Below are 18,630 nucleotides of genomic sequence, written 5' to 3' on the forward strand. Positions count from 1 at the left end.
AAACAGTCAGATAACACACTGCAATATTGCATGACCAGAAGGAAACTCAATGCAAAATACAGCCAAATAAAATGTAAGAGTATTTGGGCTGTGTATAACCAGGGCACAGTTATTTTTGTTGTCGCTTTAAAATGTTTCCAGACTGCCATCATCTGAATCACCCTGGGCCATTATCTATTTCAGCGTAAGGTATTTGGTTTTAAAGTGCTCTCAGACGCCATTTTGAATTTGGACCAAAGCTGCCCCTCTATACAACCACATTGCTTTGACTGAGTCTTAAAATGGCAGCAGTTCAGAGTAGATGTCATGTTGACTACGGACTGTAGCATTAAAAAGGTTGGGAGCCGAGTGAAAACACTGCAATAGTCTTCAAATGATAACGCTAATGACAACGCTGATCCAGAATCCTTCATACTGAAAGGGTGATAATTGGCTTGGACAGAGGTCTTTTGTTAGACAACTGATTAAAGAATGAGATTTATTAACTATAGGACAAATAATCATGAATTATTCATTTATTATGGATAACAATAAAAATGAGTATTAAAACATGATACATTTCTATTGATAGAAAATCCGTTACATACAACCTATTAAACATTTACATTTCAAGTGACAAAATAATTCCCTTGTATGATCAACATCGAATTAAATCAGCTTGTTAGTGCATTTCAGCCCTCATAATTAATACATTTAAGTCAGTTCAGAGTAAGTGAATTTTCCAGTGCCCTCATATTCAAACAGACAAAAGAGTGATGTCTAATTTAGAATCAATTGCTACACTTTATTACAAGGAATGTAGGAGTGGACATTTAAGACATTGAAAAAAAAAAGAACAACAAAACACTGACAAAAACAGATGAAAGGACTATCCTATAGCAGGGGCTAAGTTCTTGCATGATTTGTCTATACTATATTATCCTTTGCCCACCTCAAGACTCTTCTCTGATGGGCGTACATCCAGAGAAAAAGCTGTTCTGGAAGCTAGTAAGGGCTCGTTTCTTCTTCTTCAAGAAGCTGGCTGTGTTCCTCTCTTCATCTTCATCATCATCTTCTTCCTCCTCCTCCTCCTCAGCAGAGACAGAAGTCTTCCTCACAAGCTATAAGAATAAAGCAAGGAAAAATCTATTTTCAGCACTCTAAATAAGGACATGATCTGAAATACCCAATACCCACTTTAGGTGCAGCTCAGTGTAAAATAATATCACCACACCAGATTCATTACCAACTCAACCATAACACTACCCAAGGCACCTTGACGCTTAAACAGTACCCTTCTGGAAGAGAGTGTGATGAGTCTGTTAAGGGTATGATGTTACAACCATTGAGCCCATTGTTGATGGTATAGTGAAGCCTACCTTGGTGGGAGTGGCACAGGGTGGTTTAAAGAACGTGGTATCCCCAGAGCTAATGGCTGTGGGGTCTTGAAGAATAGAAACTGAATCTTTGGACCCATCATCTGTGACTTCGCTAGAGTCCTGCTTTTAGGAAGAGAGGGAAATGATTCTGAAAAATATATGCACCAACAATGAAACATTCTATTGAATGTAGGGAGCCTATGTAGAATACAACATCGAGTATTTTTCAACTTACTGTACTGGACCTCTGGTTGCCGATGTTACGACACTTCTCATGGTCACATTGGCAGTTCTCCCCACATGTCATCTTTCCCTTACGGCACCGGCACAGCTTGTTGCCACAGCGACCCTTACAGGCACACTTAACAAATACGCAAACTTTTAACACTGCAAATGCATGATAATAGTGATCTGACCATCTCTAAAACGACAGTGTTGCCCATCTCACCAAATAATTTAATATAGACTAAGTTCTCACCCCTGTTGCCTTGGGTTTCTTGATGTTGGAGTTCTTTCTGTTACGGCCTCTCTCATTCATCTCAGGGCACCACTCATCCTCCTCCTCTGACTCGGAGACAGACTCCAGCTCCTCAATGTCGATGGCCATATTCAGGGGAGCCTTGGCTGCAGTGAAACGGTGACCTTTAGGCTGCAGGAAGTAAAGAACACCACCAGTGAGATGGTGCAACCGCCCAGCACTGGCCTAGGTCAGTGTCAGCTTCCCCTAGACTCATATAGGGGTAATCTTTCCTCTAACATTTGTATATGAAATAGACAGTGGTAAGGATGTCAGTGGCTTACCTTTGGCGGGATGTACTCAAAAGAGTCGTCTGGGGACTGAGTGGATGCTGGCAGGACGTTAATCTTTTTCCCACTGGCCAACTGGAGCAGTGTTAGTTTCTGAGAACAGAACAAACGTTGCTTGATATGGACAGTTTCAACAAATAGTAGACCTTAATGTTTCAAAATGTAATAACCTGTGCTTTTAGAGCAATGGGTGTGAGAAAAGCCATTTACAAATTAAATGAACAATAATAATAATGGTAACTATAGACCATTGTTCTTGTATATAGCTTTGAGTGTTATATTGTCCTTGTATATGCCCAGCTGTGTATTTACCTGTTTGTATTGTTCATTGTCATCCAACAGCCTCTGGTTTTGCTCATTCAATTTCTGCATCTTTTCAATCTCATCCTCCTGTAGAGACGGGCATTATATTTGGAGGGGGTTAGAACCTTTATTCAGTTTTGGCTTCAACCTCAACACTATGAGCTGAACTTTGAGTGCAGTCAACCAACATGGACAATGAGGATTAATAGTAGAAACAAGTGCATGTGACCTTACTGACTGTATGACCATTCCTATAACATGTCAGTGTGCACAGTAGCTGAGAGGACAGTGTGACAGACCTGGAACTTGAGGCGCTGCAGAAGCTCCCTCTCCCGTTTGGAAGTCTCCTCCTCCTGCTTTTCCTCCACAGACTGTCTCTCTTTGCTCTGCAGCTGACCCAGGAGGTACAGGACCTTCTCCTGGTGCATCTGCTCCAGCTCCACCAGGTGGTGCTGGTTCTCCATGTCCATGGTGGACATCACTTTCCTCTCATCATACATAGTCTTCTGCAGGTCCAGCATGTTGCCCTTCTCCTGCTTCAGGTCACTCTCCAGCTTAGAACTGGCCGTTTTGGCAGACACCAACTGTGGAGGCGGTAACATTTTTGGTGGTCATGCATTTTGTCAGTAAACATTAGCTTACGAGATAGGCTAATAGGCAGAGAATAACATGCTTTTCAAGACATTTCCAATTTGATTTGTGAGACTAAAAAGCATGCAGTTCAATGATATGCGAATGTGTCTCACCTCTGACATGAGGACCTTGAGGGCACACTTGGCCTCCACTATAGTAGTGATGTTGTCCCAGCGTTGCTTCAACCGCCCCTCATTGTCTGCGTCCAGAACCTTCTGTTGTAGGTCAGCTATCTGGGCACTCCTAGGTGGAAATCCATGGAAGAGCACATGTGGCCATGTACTGTTATAATCTCCACCCGGCACAGCCAGAAGAGGACTGGCCACTCCTTAGAGGCTGGTTCCTCTCTAGGTTTCTGACTTTCTAGGGAGTTTTTCCGAGCCACCGTGCTTCTACATCTGCATTGCTTGCTGTTTGGGGTTTTAGGCTGGGTTTCTGTACAGCACTTTGTGACATCAGCTGATGTAAGAGGGGCTTTATAAATACATTTGATTGATGTGAATGTGTGTCTATAAATGCACATGGATGTGATTCACTTGACCAAATGTAAATACTTGATCACATTTTATGCCAATCACATATCATTACTCTTCTGTCCTCATTAAAAGAACCGAGTTCTTAAAGACTTGCTTCTGGCAGCAGTCACAATATCCTATCAACAGGAACTAACAATGAACAGATGGGAAGGCGTAGGCTTTGGAAGGTGTGAAAAGCTTTGGAGCAATGCCTTACTATGACAACATTTCTCCAGGCAAGCAAAGGAGAAAAGGGTCGGGAATACCCAATGACAGTGCAAAAATGCTTAGCAATGCAACTAAAAGACAAATGATCTGGGTACCCTTTTGTATGAAAAACACAAATGCATTAGCAGTAAGGGGAGGTCAATGTGAGTGGAACTGAAGGAATCCCTCAGCTGTGGGAGGTAATGGGTAAGGTCTGTACTAGTCAGACTCACCTGAGGTTTATCTCCGTCTCCAGGTTGTCCACCTGTTTACTGAGAGATGCCTCCAGCTCTCCCTGACTCTCCAGCTCGGAGATGATGAGGGTCCGACGCTGTGAAAGTGTTGGGAGAGAGAACACACAATAACAACAGTTTAACTTCTGTAGAGAAACAAAGAGGCATAATTTCTTCATGTAGCCTAGCGGTGGAAATTCCACTGAATCCTCATTTAGTAAAAGTTTAGATTCTCATTGATCTCTTTAGGAGAGCAACTTCACTCACCCTGACTTTGGCAGCGGGCCGCTCCCCGGCCTCCATCTGCTGTTTGAGCTGGGAGATCTCCTCTGCCAGGATCTTCCTGTCCTCCAGCAGGTCCTGCAGGTGGCGCCGCGCCTCCCCTGTGCTCACCAGCACCTCCACTTCGTTCAGGAGCCAGGTCTGCTCTCACACACACACGCACGTACGTCAAATTCAGGTCACAGCATACATTACTCACTCGGTCATTGATACATGCATACACAGCGACAACACTCATTGAAACCACACAACCACTCAGACCACACAACGCAGATTAATTTAACACATTATGGTAATCGTTTCCTTTCTTGCAAACCAGGACCTCACACTCAAAACAGTTTATCAAAGAACTCAGAGTACACCGACGCATACAGAATCAAACAAAGGTGACCAGACCTTCACTCTCCCGGCTGCTCCCTCCTGCCCTCTGTAATGGACGTCCTTTCGTTTCTCGGCCACCTCACTCCTCTTCTGCAGGGCATCCTTCAGACGCTTATTGGCTGCTGCAGCCTGAAGGTGAACACCCGCAGAATTTGAAATATCTCTCCTCACTTCCAGCTAACAACCATTGAAGAATTGACACAAAACACTTTTTCCTGGTCGATTAGGTCTGCAGACGAAAACAGAAGCACGGTGCACAAGACCCAGGCCTCACCTCCTCAGTTTTACGGCGCAGGACATTAGCCTGCTTCTGGAAGTCACTCTCAAGCTTCACCATCTGAAACTGACGTTTACGGTCCTGAGAAAGAGGTGAGAATTTTTTAAACAACAATCAATCTTAACCACATGGAAATTAATATGGTGAACAGTGTATCTTATGTATGGATTATGGACACACAACACACACCTTTTCCTTGAGCTGAAGCACCTCCTTGTCCTTCTTATTCTTCCACACTCTGAACTTCTCAGAGTCCTCCTTCATCTGCCTCATCAGCTGTACACGCTGACTCTTCATAGCCTACAGGGAAAGAGAGCAGACAAACAGGGACGCCATCAACAACCCCGTCTTGGATTGCCATCGCAAGGCCTTTTAGATTGCGATGACCGTCGACTGAAAACCTCTTATTGTCCTGAAATCCTGCTGATTAGGTCAGCCACTGGCAAGCACCCGGTCATACCTGGATCTCATGGTTGAGCTTGGCCACGCTGCGGACAGAGGACTCTTTGAGCTTGAGGAGCTTGGACTGCTCCTGGAGCTTCTTCTTCATGTCTGTGATCTGACCCTCCAGCTCCTGCAGACGCTTCCTACGCTGCTCGCTCAGCCTGGTGGACAGATGGAGAGGGAGAGAATAGACAGGGAAATTACTGATGACTCCATTGTAAATGCAGAGGAATGTTTATACTAAACATACAGTTGTGAATACACACCAAGCTCATGGCTCTTATGAAAGAGACTCTCACAACAGATAACTATCATATCAATTCAATGTACAGCCTGAACATAAAGATGCTGTAATATCATCGTTTGAACCCCCCCAATGAGGCCAGGTGCCTTACTTAGCCTGATTAACGTCCTTCTTGGCAGAGTGGAGAACCAGGATGAGGTCCTCCTTCTCCTTCTGCAGAGAGCCCACTGATGTCTGCAGACTCTTAATATTATCCTGAAGGAGAACAGTCAATGAGGAGCTCCATCAGTTCAGTTTGAAGCAGCCAATCAAAAACATTCCCAGTGGATAAGAATCAGCGCTGTGCTGGTGCTGCCTCCCCTGTTGCAGCCCTCTCAACCTCTTACAGCCAACCTATATTTTCTCTCCAGTCTCATCTCCAGCCCTACCTGGTGTTCAGTCTGCATAGGCTCCAGGTGGCTGTCGTTCTGGCACATCTTCCGGACAAACTCCTCCTTTAGAGCCAGAACGTTGTTGAGCTCAATCAGCTCCTTGGACATTTGGGCCTGGCGCAAGGCATGCTGGGTAGTGAAGCCCTCTGTAGAGTCTTTGTCAGTAGCAGCCTGTGGAGGGTGGGGGAAGAGGATGTATGCTTGTATGATAACAAAAACACACCAGTTTCGTACAACATACCCATTGTACAAAACCCACAAACACCATGTACAACAATTCAAAAGACTCAGTGAAAATGCAACGACCCCAAAAACACGTCTGGATGTCTTCAGGAAACAACAGCCTTGCAGAAGCGCATCTGCAGCACAGACAGGGTTCTGCATTAGATGACCAGAGACTTACAGAAGGTGAACCATCAGTTGGGATTTCGTTGCAGCTGCCAGACAGATGAGGGCTGTCATCTCCTTCAGCCCCACAGTCTGCAGCCAACGCCTCAATGGTTGCAGCAAGGCCAGCACTCTCATCCTGGAGGAACAAGAGCACAGACATCATTACCCAGACACGATACAAAGCAGCTTCTTATTAATGAACTGAAATATGGTGTAGGGAACTAAAATATCCAGCCATCAAATGGTGTTACACATGCAATGTGTGTAATTAAAGTGAAAATAAATCAAGTGTCCATTACCTTTATGATTAGCATGATCAATACACTGTAAAAGTGGCATTATCCTATGTCATACTTCTGGGGTCAGTCTCCTGATATTTGGAATGAGCTTGACGATTAAATCAAAACATTTGTGAAATGTAAAATAATATTAATGTTTGTGGGGAATTTACTTCTGCCAGATGCCTTTTACGACATTTTTGCACTGAAGACCATTGCGCAACATCTTTGCCTATTGAAGACCATTCAAAAAGCCTACATTTATTTATTTTTTATCTACCAGGCCACTTCCTGGAAAATTCTGCGTCACTTTCATAGTGTATAAAGTAATGGCATTGAACAGCAACAGCTTAGCTACAATGGAATGCAGACAATTGTCTGATGTGCTTTGCTCGCTAAACATAAAAAAGGACTGAATGCAGTCAGTCATGCAGCAGTAGATCCAGCCTTGTGGTTTATTAGAGCTCCCTCGTCTGGCAGTACCTGGAGCTGCAGGATGACGTGCTGCAGATTCTGGATCACTTCCACATTCTCCTTCAGCTCCTGGTCCTCCAGAGTCTCCATCACCCTCTGCAGGTCCACTTTACACCTAAAAGAAAAGCATTACGTTTTAACACAGATAATTCTGGTGCCAATGACATAAGGACAATGAAGACAATGGGCGTAACACATAAGAGTTCAGACTTACGCTGCATGCTGTTTCAACTCCTGCAGTTTGTGTTGCAGTTTTTCATTTGCTTGCTCTGTCTGTGTGTGGAGTGACAAAAAAGTAAGGCACGTGACGATCATGGTAATATCTCCAAATATTCTAAACGGTCAATCAGCGTTGCTGTGTGATGTTGGTATGGCCTGTGACAAGACAGACCTAGTCCAAGACCAGTGCAGGTCCTTACCATGATGATCCTCTCAAACATCAGGGCAGTCTGGCCTGCTGCCTCACTCAGCGCACGGCTCAGTTTGTTGTTCTCAACCTGCAGGGCACGGGTCCTCTCCAGGATCTTGGACACATTCTCTGCTGGCTCAGTCCTTTTTTAGAGAAGGGATGGAAGGAGTCAGTGAGATACTTTTTGGTAGTATTTTTATATTTCTTTAACAAGGAAATTACCTTTTTTAAGCTCCCAGAATTGAAGTTTGGTTAGTGCTATCTGAGACTCTTGAGACATCCTTACCCTAAACTTAACCATACCCCTCATCTAACCTTAACCGTTTTAAAATACACTATCAAATGGGGTAGATATGTCCCAAGGATCCCAGATAGCAAGGACCCGTGGATGTTCATTCTGCCAGTCATCAAAGGTTTAAAGACTCTTTGGCTGAATAGATTGATAGAGGACTAAGGACATACAGTTGAAGTCGGAAGTTTACATACACCTTAGCCAAATACATTTAAAATCAGTTTCACGATTCCTGACATTTAATCCAAGTAAAAATTCCTTGTTTTAGGTCAGTTAGGATCATCACTTTTATTTTAAGAATGTGAAAGGTCAGAATAATAGTAGAGAATGATTTATTTCAGCTTTCATTTATTTCATCACATTCCCAGTGGGACAGAAGTTTACATACACTCAATTAGTATTTGGTAGCATTGCCTTTAAATTGTTTAACTTGGGTAAAACATTTCGGGTAGCCTTCCACAAGCTTCCCACAATAAGTTGGGTGAATTTTGGCCCATTCCTCCTGACAGAGCTGGTGTAACCGAGTCAGGTTTGTCAGCCTCCTTGCTTGCACACGCTTTTCAGTTCTGCCCACAAACTTTCTATAGGATTGAGGTCAGGGCTTTGTGATGGCCACTCCAATACTTTGACTTTGTTGTCCTTTTTGCCACAACTTTGGAAGTACGCTTGGGGTCATTGTCCATTTGGAAGACCCATTTGCGACCAAGCTTTAACTTCCTGACTGATGTCTTGAGATGTTGCTTCAATATATCCACATAATTTTCCTTCCTCATGAAGCAATCTATTTTGTGAAGTGCATCAGTCCCTCCTGCAGCAAAGCACCCCCACAACATGATGCTGCCACCCCCGTGCTTCATGTTTGGAATGTTCTTCGGCTTGCAAGCCTCCCCCTTTATCCTCCAAACATAACAATGGTCATTATGGCCAAACAGTTCTATTTTTGTTTCATCAGACCAGAGGACATTTCTCGAAAAAGCACAATCTTTGTCCCCATGTGCAGTTGCAAACCATAGTCTGGCTTTTTAATGGCGGTTTTGGAGCAGTGGCTTCTTCCTTGCAGAGCGGCCTTTCAGGTTATGTCGATATCGGACTTATTTTACTATGGATATATATACTTTTGTACCTGTTGCCTCCAGCATCTTCACAAGGTCCTTTGCTGTTGTTCTGGGATTGATTTGCACTTTTCGCACCAAAGTACTTTCATCTCGAAGAGACAGAACGCGTCTCCTTTCTGAGCGGTATGACAGCTGCGTGGTCCCATGGTGTTTATACTTGCATACTATTGTTTGTACAGATGAACGTGGTACCTTCAGGCGTTTGGAAATTGCTCCCAAGGATGAACCAGACTTGTGGAGGTCTACAATCTTTTTTCTGAGGTATTTGCTGATTTATTTTGATTTTCCCATGATGTCAAGCAGAGGGGCACTGAGTTTGAAGGTAGGCCTTGAAATACATCCACCTACAATTGACTCAAATTATGTCAATTAGCCTATCAGAAGCTTCTAAAGCCATGACGTCATTTTCTGTAATTTTCCAAGCTGTTTAAAGGCACAGTCAACTTGGTGTACGTAAACTTCTGACCCACTGGAATTGTGATACAGTGAATGATAAGTGAAATAATCTGTCTGTAAACAATTGTTGGAAAAATGACTTGTGTCATGCACAATGTAGATGTCCTAACCGACTTGCCAAAACTATAGTTTGTTAACAAGAAATTTGTGGAGTGGTTGAAAAACGAGTTTTAATGACTCCAACCTAAGTGTATGTAAACTTCCGACTTCAACTGTATGTCAGTTGTGGAAATGATTTAGTAGTAATTACCCAGAAAGCACTGGTGCCACACCCCCACGTGCATGCAGAAGCATCACCTGTAGCTCCTGGACCTGTGTCCAAAAGACGAAATATTCCATCAAAACAATGGACACTTGAATCATGTAAATGTAGGGTCGAATTGTAGGGTCACTTAGTACGGTGGTCAGTGGTCACTACCTACCTGCTGCTTCAGACGTTTCATTTCAGCAGCTCGAGGGTCCACGTTGACCACAGGCTTGTTTTTTATCTTGCGAGCTCTGTCAGCGTAACGCAACGTGTTGATGGTCTCCTCAATGTTGGAGTCTGCAGGGCTGACACACGCTATCATCAAGGTGTGGCTGTTACCTCCCAAAGAATCTGTTGGAGAAAGCAGGAATTGATTCTTTAATGCCCACTTTTAAACATAGAGTACAGCTATTCAGTCTCTAAATCTAAGAAACATTCAGGTTTTTGATGAATACGTCTTTGTGTTGCGTTGAATGCCTTGGCAGGAGTCGGCAACAGGAGTCCAGCAAGCGAGTTTTAGTTTTGGGAGAGAAAAAAAAAATTTAAAGACTAAAATCACCAGGAATTCAGCAAAAAATAAAATTATTTAGACAATCTGTTCCCAAGTATTCCCACAACAACAACAAAAAAACATGTGATCGTGTCTCAATGTAATCAAGGTATAAAATGATTGTATTAGAAAACACAATCCCTTTTTGTGTCAATTTGCATTGTACAAATTATTTTCCGGCCCCCCGAACATCCGCTCCAACAAAAATCAGCCTGTGGCTGAATCTAGTTGCCTGCCTTAGGGTATACAAAGTATGCATCTCGACTGTTCTCAGTCATCCGACTACCACATCTTTATTATGTTCATTGTGCTTTAAAGCAAATCCTGAATTGATACCACTAGACCCAGGAAGAAAATACATGGGCGGCAATGCCCGGATTTAGACTGCTCAACTACCACATCCCCCTGAACCCATCCATCCCATCGAGCTCTCACCCTGCAGCAGGCGGGTTAGTTTGGAGTCTCTGTAGGGGACAAAGGTGCCTTTCTTGCTCTCGTCACCCAGGGCGCTGATCACGTTGCCCAGGGAGAGCAGGCCTCGGTTGATGCTGATGCCTGGAGCAGACAGGAAGACAGCAGAGAGTTTAAAACATGTAGATTGTGCTAATAATGGGCCGTAACAATACTGAAAAGGCATAGCATGGTTAATCCGATGTCTGAAATGGCCGTACAGCATTTACTGTGATGCAGCCGCCGCTTTCATACTTCTTGCGCTTAGTGGAGCAGAGATTGTGAAGGAAGTTGTTAAGGAAGTGAGCTTGTATTTATACAGGATGTACCACCCCCCCACCTACTGTCAACCAATCATGTCAATGTGGAGCTATACGGAGCCATCCACATTGTTACAATATTTGAGGCCCACGGCGATGCAGTACAGAGCTTGATTTGGTCTCTGCATGCCTCCGGAGGCTCCGCAATTGCGTCACACCCTCCATATGAAGCCTCCGACCACATTTTCCAATCAAGCATTAATTGGCTTCAAAGCACACAGCTTACTGCTGTTTTCCAAAGTGTTAGCTTCTGGTAGCTGACTCACCTTCCTTCAGACGATCGCCCTCAGCTTTGGTTTTCTTTTGTCTCTCAGAGCCAGCCAGATCCACCAGGTGTAGCTTTGACACCACATTGTCAGATCTACAAACACACATTTAGAAACAGAATGGAAGAAATGAGGACAAATCAACTTACAACAAACAAATTAGTTGAATTAACTATATCAACAGAGATTTGCATATAAAAAATGTTAATGCAGCACTTTGCGTGTCGGATACATTCATGAACTGCAACGTTTCCTTGGGATGAAAATTAGAAAGTTAGAGATCTATGGGAGAAAGCTAGAGAGAAGACTGACTTGTCTGCCCCTCTGCGCTGCTCCAGGGTGATGGTGAAGATGGCATGGGAGCGAGACGAGGCAGCATTCATGGCAGTGGAGCCCACAGTACGGGCTGAGTTCCCCAGCTCCAAGCAGCCCACCATCTCATTGGCAGAGAACACCTCCCTCTCAGTCAGGCCCACGATCTAAGATAGGGAGAATGGGTTAAACATACAGTACAGCCAAAAGATTGGACACACCTACTCATTCGAGGATTTTTATTTGTACTATTTTCTACATTGTAGAAAAATAGTGAAGACGTCAAAACTATGATTATAACACCTATGGGATCATGTAGTAAGCAATAGTGTGAAATCAAAATATATTTGAGATCCTTCAAAGTAGCCACCCTTTGCCTTTGATGACAGATTTGCACACTTTTGGGATTCTCTCAACCAGCTTCATGAGGTAGTCACCTGGAATGCATTTCAATTAACAGGCGTGCCTTGTTAAGTTAAATTGTGGAATTTCTTTCCTTCTTAATGCGTTTGAGCCAATCAGTTGTGTTGTGACAAGGTAGGGTGAGGGGGTATACAGAAGATAGCCCTATTTGGTAAAAGACCAATCCATATTATGGTAAGAACAGCTCAAATAAGCAAAGAGAAATTACAGCCCATCATTTAACCCTTTTTTCTCAATTTCCGCCTGAATGACGTGCCCAAAGTAAAACTGCCTGTTGCTCAGGCCCTGAAGCCAGGATATGCAAATAATTGGTACCATTTGAAATAAAACACTTTGAAGTTTGTAGAAATGTTAAAATAATGTAGGAGAATATAACACAATAGATATGGTAGGAGAAAATCCAAAGAAAAACCAAACCTGATTTTTTTTTGAGAGAGACCATCCTCTTAGAATGGCATGTATACGGTCATATTGAAAATTAGCTCCCTGGATGCAATTCCTATGGCTTCCACAGGGTGTCAGCAGTCTATGTTCAAGGTTTCAGGCTTGTAACTTCAAAAACAAATAAGAAATATCAGTTTTAGTAAAGGGAAATTTGTGTTTGCCCGCGCCATGAAGAGAGGACGCACCTGCTAAAAATTGGTTTCCTATTGAACATACTTCCGTAAGAAATATTATGGTATCTGAGGAGTGAATAGAAACGTATTTTGACTTGTTAAAACAAAGTTTAGGAGTATATTTTCAGATTCCTTTCTCTGCATGATAGAAGGAGTGGATTACTCAAATCGATGGCGCCAACTAAACTGACTTTTTGGGATATAAAGAAGGATTTTATCTAACAAAACAACACTACATGTTATAGCTGGGACCCTTTGGATGACAAATCAGAGGAAGATTTTCAAAAAGTAGGTGAATATTTAAAATCGCTATTTGTGAATTTATGAAACCTGTGCTGGTGGAAAAATATTTAGATGTGGGGCGCCGTATTCAAACAATCACACACTGTAAACCGGACAGTGCAGTTAGATTAACAAGAATTTAAGCTTTAAACCGATATAAGACACTTATATGTACCTAAATGTTTAATATCCATACTTTTTTATGATTATTTATTTGAATTCATCACCCTCCAGTTTCACCAGAAGTTGTCCCGCTAGCGGGACGCCTAGCCCTAAGACATGAAGGTCAGTCAATTTGTAAAATTAAGAACTTTGAAAGTTTCTTCAAGTGCAGTTGCAAAACCATCAAGAGCTATGATGAAACTGGCTCTCATGAGGACCGCTACAGGAAAGGAAGATCCAGAGTTACCTCTGCTGCAGAGGATAAGTTCAGAGTTAACGGCACCTCAGATTGCAGCCCAAATAAATGCTTCAGAGAGTTTAACAGACACATCTCAACATCAACTGTTCAGTAGAGACTGCGCGAATCAGGCATTCATGGTCGAATTGCTGCAAAGAAACCCCTACTAAAGGACACTAATAAGAAGAAGAGGCTTGCTTGGGCCAAGAAACACGAGCAATGGACATTAGACCGGTGGAAATCTGTCCTTTGGTCTGAAGAGTCCAACTTTTAGATTTTTGTTTTCAACCGCCTCGTCTTTGTGAGACGCAGAGTAGGTGAACAGATGATCTCTGCATGTGTGGTTCCCACCGTGAAGCATGGAGGTGGTGGTGTGATGGTGATTTGCTTGTGCCACGGTCTGTGATTTATTTAGAATTCAAGGCACACTTAACCAGCATGGCTACCACAACATTCTGGAGCGATACGCAATCCCATCTGGTTTTCACTTAGTTGGACTATCATTTGGTTTTCAACAGGACAATGACCCAAAACACACCTCCAGGCTGTGTACGGCTATTTTTACCAAGGAGAGTGATGGAGTGCTGCATCAGATGACCTGGCCTGCACAATCCCCCCAACCTCAACCCAATTGAGATTGTTTGGGATGAGTTGAACCACAGAGTGAAGGAAAAGCAGCCAACAAGACAAGTGCTCAGCATATGTGGGAACTCCTTCAAGACTGTTGGAAAAGCATTCCAGGTGATGCTGGTTGAGAGAATGCCAAGCGTATGCAAAGCTGTCATCAAGGCAAAAGATGGCTACTTTGAAGAACCTAAAATATATTTTGATTTGTTTATCACTTTTTTGGTTACTACATGAATCCATGTGTTATTTAATAGTTTTGATATCTTTACTATTATTCTACAATGTAGAAAATAGTAAAATAAAGAAAAACCCTAGAATGAGTAGGTGTGTCCAAACTTGACTGGTACTGTACATTCTGGAGGTCGACCGATTAATTAGGGCCGATTTCAAGTTTTCATAATCGGTAATCTGCATTTTTGGACACCGATTATGGCCGATTACATTCCATGAGGAGACTGCGTGGCAGGCTGACTACCTGTTACGCGAGTGCAGCAATGAGCCAAGGTAAGTTGCTAGCTAGCATTAAACTTATCGTATAAAAAAAAAATTATCTTAACATAATCACTAGTTAACTACACATGGTTGATGATATTACTAGTTTAACTAGCTTGTCCTGCGTTGCAAATAATCAATGTGGTGCCTGTTAATTTATCATCGAATCACAGCCTACTTCGCCAAACGTGTGATGATTTAACAAGCACATTCAAAAAAAGCACTGTCGTTGCACCAATGTACCTAACCATAAACATCAATATTTAAAATCAATACACAAGTTTTTTTTTTTTTAAACCTGCATATTTAGTTAATATTGCCTGCTAACATGAATTTCTTTTAACTAGGGAAATTGTGTCACTTCTCTTGCGTTCTGTGCAAGCAGAGTCAGGGTATATGCAGCAGTTTGGGCTGCCTGGCTCGTTGCGAACTGTGTGAAGACCATTTCTTCCTAACAAAGACCGTAATTAATTTGCCAGAATTTTACATAATGATGACATAACATTGAAGGTTGTGCAATGTAACAGCAATATTTAGACTTATGTATGCCATCCGTTCGATAAAATACAGAACGGTTCCGTATTTCACTGAAAGAATAAACGTTTTGTTTTCAAAATTATAGTTTCTGGATTTTACCATATTAATGACCCAAGGCTCGTATTTCTGTGTGTTATTATATTATAATTAAGTCTATGATTTGATAGAGCAGTCTGACTGAGCGGTGGTAGGCAGCAGCAGGCTCGTAAGCATTCATTCAAACAGCACTTTGTGTTTTTCCAGCAGCTCTTAGCAATGCTTGAAGCACAGCGCTGTTAATGACGTCAAGCCTATCAACTCCCGAGATTACGCTGGCAATACTATAGGGCCTATAAGAACATCCAATAGTCAAAGATATATGAAATACAAATGGTATAGAGAGAAATAGTCCTATAATAACTACAACCTAAAACTTCTTTACTGGGAATATTGAAGACTCCTGTTAAAAGGAACCACCAGTTTTCATATGTTCTCATGTTCTGAGCAAGGAACTTAAACGTTAGCTTTTTTACATGGCACATATTGCACTTTTACTTTCTTCTCCAACACTGTGTTTATGCATTATTTAAACCAAAGTGAACATGTTTCATTATTTATTTGAGACTAAATAGATTTTTATTTATGTATTAAGTTAAAATAAAAAAAAGTGTTCATTCAGTATTGTTGTAATTATTACAAATATGCTTTAAAAAATTTAAAATAAAAAAAATTATACTTTTTTTTTTTATTTGGCCGATTAATCAGTATCGGCTTTTTTTGGTCCGCTAATAATCGGTATCGCCGTTAAAATCATAATCGGTCGACCTCTAGTACATTCCCCCAAACAGTCCTTTTAAACAAGTACATTTGACTTGTTTCAAACATATTTAGCAACATTTTCAACTGTAAAAGACACACACCTTTATGCCTTCCTTGGGATCCTCCCGAATGTTGATGGTTGATGGTTTATCTTTGGATACCGATGGACAGAGCAAGTCCAGGATGTCTTCATTGTATATCTATGGCACACAAAATTAAGACAAAATGTTACAGAAAAACATGCCCAGGATACCTCCAGACACAAAGAAATGTATTTCAGCAATAATCCGAATCCTGTCTTTTTAAGCATCATGACTCCCTGTTTTGAGTTTCTGAGAAGAGGAATGTACCGGTAACAATGATTGTTTTGTCCATTATCACAGTAAAAACATGCATTGTGTTGTGACAATCATGATGAATACTGCACAGAGGTTCCCACACACCTCCAGGTAAGACACTGCCAGAGAGAATTCACAATCTGTATGCTTCTCCCTTTCCTGGAAGATCATTCTGACCACCCTGGGGATGACTCCGACGGTGGGCTCATTCTCTTGGGCCGACGTATAAGTTCCTCCCATAGAAAAGGTCTTCCCTGAACCCGTCTGTCCATACGCAAGCACAGTAGCATGATAGCCTGAAAAGAAGAGTAGAAACATTATACATTCAGCTTATTGATTCCATTCCATTTTGCCCATACCCATAGAACCAGTACTGGTTCTATAGGCAATCCTGTGTGAAAGTTTAAAAAAATTCCCCCTGTACCTTTGAAAAGACCACACAACAACGGTGAAACAGCACTGGTGAAGACTTCCTCTTGTTCAGTTGTAGGATCAAAAACATAATCGTACGTGAACGCCTTTTCAATGCCAACAATCACCTGCAAGAGAGAAGAACTATAATAGACTACAATTGTTCTTATGGAATTGAATCCATAAAACATCAGGCTAAGTGTTGCAGATGGCTAGTTGCAGAAGCTTCCATAGCCTGGCGTCCTCGATCAACCACACCTAAACTAGTTGGTTTCACCAAAATACGTTTCCCGTAAACAGAAGCATATCCAAATATGTAGGAACAATACTTACTTTTTTCAGGTTGTATGTGTCTTTTGTTATCAAATAAGTGTTTAAAACATGTTTTTATCCAGGGTGTGCCATTGACCGCCTGTGGGCTGCCACTGAAGTCACGCGAGAGTAAACTACCGCGTATAATCTCTACTTCTACAGGCTGAAAATGGAAGACCCTGGATAAAAACGTGTTTTAAACACTTATTCGACAGTGAAGGACATATTCAACAAGACGAATCGTAAGTATTGTTCCTAGAGATATTGGAAATGTATCAACGGGAAACATTATTTTGGTAAAACCAAATAGTTTAGGTTTGGTTGATTAATGAAGCCAGGCTATGGAAGCTCCGCAACAAGCAATCTGTAAACAATGTCTCGTTGCGGGACGAAGCAATGCCAAGTGCTGTGTTATGTCTTGTAGAATCGATTGTTGACCTGTGGATCCCCTGGCACGAAGGTGAGACAGGTCTGGCAACCCTCGTTGATTTCTTTAGTAACCAAAGGTCGACACCGCAGGGCAACCCGCACGGGGATGGACTTATCATCCTCCTTTGTCATGCTGCGAAATCAGGTGATAGACGCATAAAAGGATTATGTGACGGACAGTGTGGCCAATATCAAATATCAAAGCAATGTTGTCATTAGGGGCGTCAGGTAGCCTAGTGGTTAGAGCGTTTTGTACCAGTAACCAAAAGGTTTCTAGATCGAATCCCCTAGCTGACAAGGTAAAAATCTGTCTTTCTACCCCTGAACAAGGCAACCCACTGTTCCTAGGCCGCCATAGTAAATAATAATTTGTTCTTAACGGACTTGCCTAGTTAAATAAATAAAACATTTGAAGTTAAAGGAAATCTTGAAAGGGTGCAGATCGGAAAATTGTATTTTCTGAAAGCTACTTTTGCCTCATTGTAATTAATTGAAAAACACCTGATATCAAACAAAACAGGAAAGAGACACGCCCTCGCTGGTAGACCGACCCACCCCGTTAAGTAGACCGGAACTTACTAGTTGTGTTCAATGGTAAACGGCGTGTGAGTGAACTCTTTAATTTATCCACCATCTTTGCTGATAGTACGGACGGTGGATTCTAGCCAGCACGTAGCTAGCTAGCTTGTATTTGGTTACCTAACTAGTTAGCCATCTTGCCGATAGCTGAACCATCATTGATCATACCACTACACTACCATGCCAAACACGTTCAGTAACTTATCTATGGACGGTCACTTACCTTTTTTGGGCTGGCAAGACGTTGGTCTTCACCCCTGCAATGAACTAGCAAACGTTCGCTAAAATGAGTTTGCCTCTAGCTTGGTAACTAGTCACCACTAACGTTAGTTAAATGTTTCTTAAAACTAGATATTTTTTCAGAGGATAGAATAAGAACCGCATGTAACCACGCATCAGTTGTCGTAATAAATGTAGTTGACTGAACGTTTTTTTTCGTCAAAGGAACTTCAGTCGGTGCTTGTCATAGATCTCGTCTTGCCCGCCACTTTCAAATATTCAGCTCCGCCTCCACCAACACGCGTTTGCGTCGCGAGTGCTGTTGTCATGTGCTTGTTTCATGTTTCAAAATAAAAGTCTTACATATGCTATAAATCTAAACTGTTAAAATTACAGGTATTTATTTCATATATAATGCAGTAATGTCAAGATATAAAAATATTAGAATCTTATTTCATATCCTGTAAGAGGACGGCACACAATCGGCCCAGC

At 42.1% G+C, this 18,630-nt stretch overlaps 1 protein-coding gene across 2 annotated transcripts; it reads right to left on the minus strand.

The window, feature by feature from the left end:
- Positions 1-500: 500 nt before the first annotated feature.
- On the minus strand, positions 501-18,394 carry LOC120057227 (chromosome-associated kinesin KIF4-like). Of its 2 annotated transcripts, none has more exons than XM_039005762.1 (30): positions 18,143-18,394; positions 17,350-17,473; positions 16,613-16,727; positions 16,294-16,484; positions 15,952-16,050; positions 11,675-11,841; positions 11,363-11,457; positions 10,762-10,881; positions 9,952-10,127; positions 9,780-9,841; positions 7,677-7,809; positions 7,472-7,530; positions 7,267-7,372; positions 6,519-6,641; positions 6,113-6,286; positions 5,836-5,939; positions 5,457-5,601; positions 5,186-5,296; positions 4,994-5,077; positions 4,735-4,848; positions 4,324-4,479; positions 4,057-4,154; positions 3,215-3,344; positions 2,768-3,052; positions 2,478-2,555; positions 2,160-2,258; positions 1,837-2,007; positions 1,594-1,719; positions 1,359-1,478; positions 501-1,100 (listed from the first exon to the last, which is right to left on the minus strand). In XM_039005762.1, the coding sequence occupies exons 2-30, from the start codon at positions 17,470-17,472 to the stop codon at positions 933-935; spliced, it is 3,732 nt and encodes a 1,243-aa protein (XP_038861690.1). In that variant the 5' UTR covers position 17,473; positions 18,143-18,394; the 3' UTR covers positions 501-932. The 2 variants fall into 2 exon arrangements, with proteins under 2 accessions (XP_038861690.1, XP_038861689.1); XM_039005761.1 differs by having other exon boundaries at positions 1,359-1,481.
- Between the last annotated feature and the right edge of the window lie 236 nt (positions 18,395-18,630).

Source organism: Salvelinus namaycush, chromosome 12 (genome assembly GCF_016432855.1).
Source record: "Salvelinus namaycush isolate Seneca chromosome 12, SaNama_1.0, whole genome shotgun sequence".
Taxonomy (NCBI): Eukaryota; Metazoa; Chordata; class Actinopteri; order Salmoniformes; family Salmonidae; genus Salvelinus; species Salvelinus namaycush.

Bases quoted from the DNA above. Each gene is read 5' to 3' on its own strand.
- LOC120057227 (XM_039005761.1), bottom strand. From the start codon at position 17,472: ATGACAAAGGAGGATGATAAGTCCATCCCCGTGCGGGTTGCCCTGCGG. The intron at 16,051-16,293 runs GTGTGTGGGAAC...TGTGTGCCATAG, and splicing joins TGGCAGTGTCTTACCTGGAG to ATATACAATGAAGACATCCT. The intron at 1,101-1,358 runs GTAGGCTTCACT...TTATTCTTATAG, and splicing joins CCTGTGCCACTCCCACCAAG to CTTGTGAGGAAGACTTCTGT.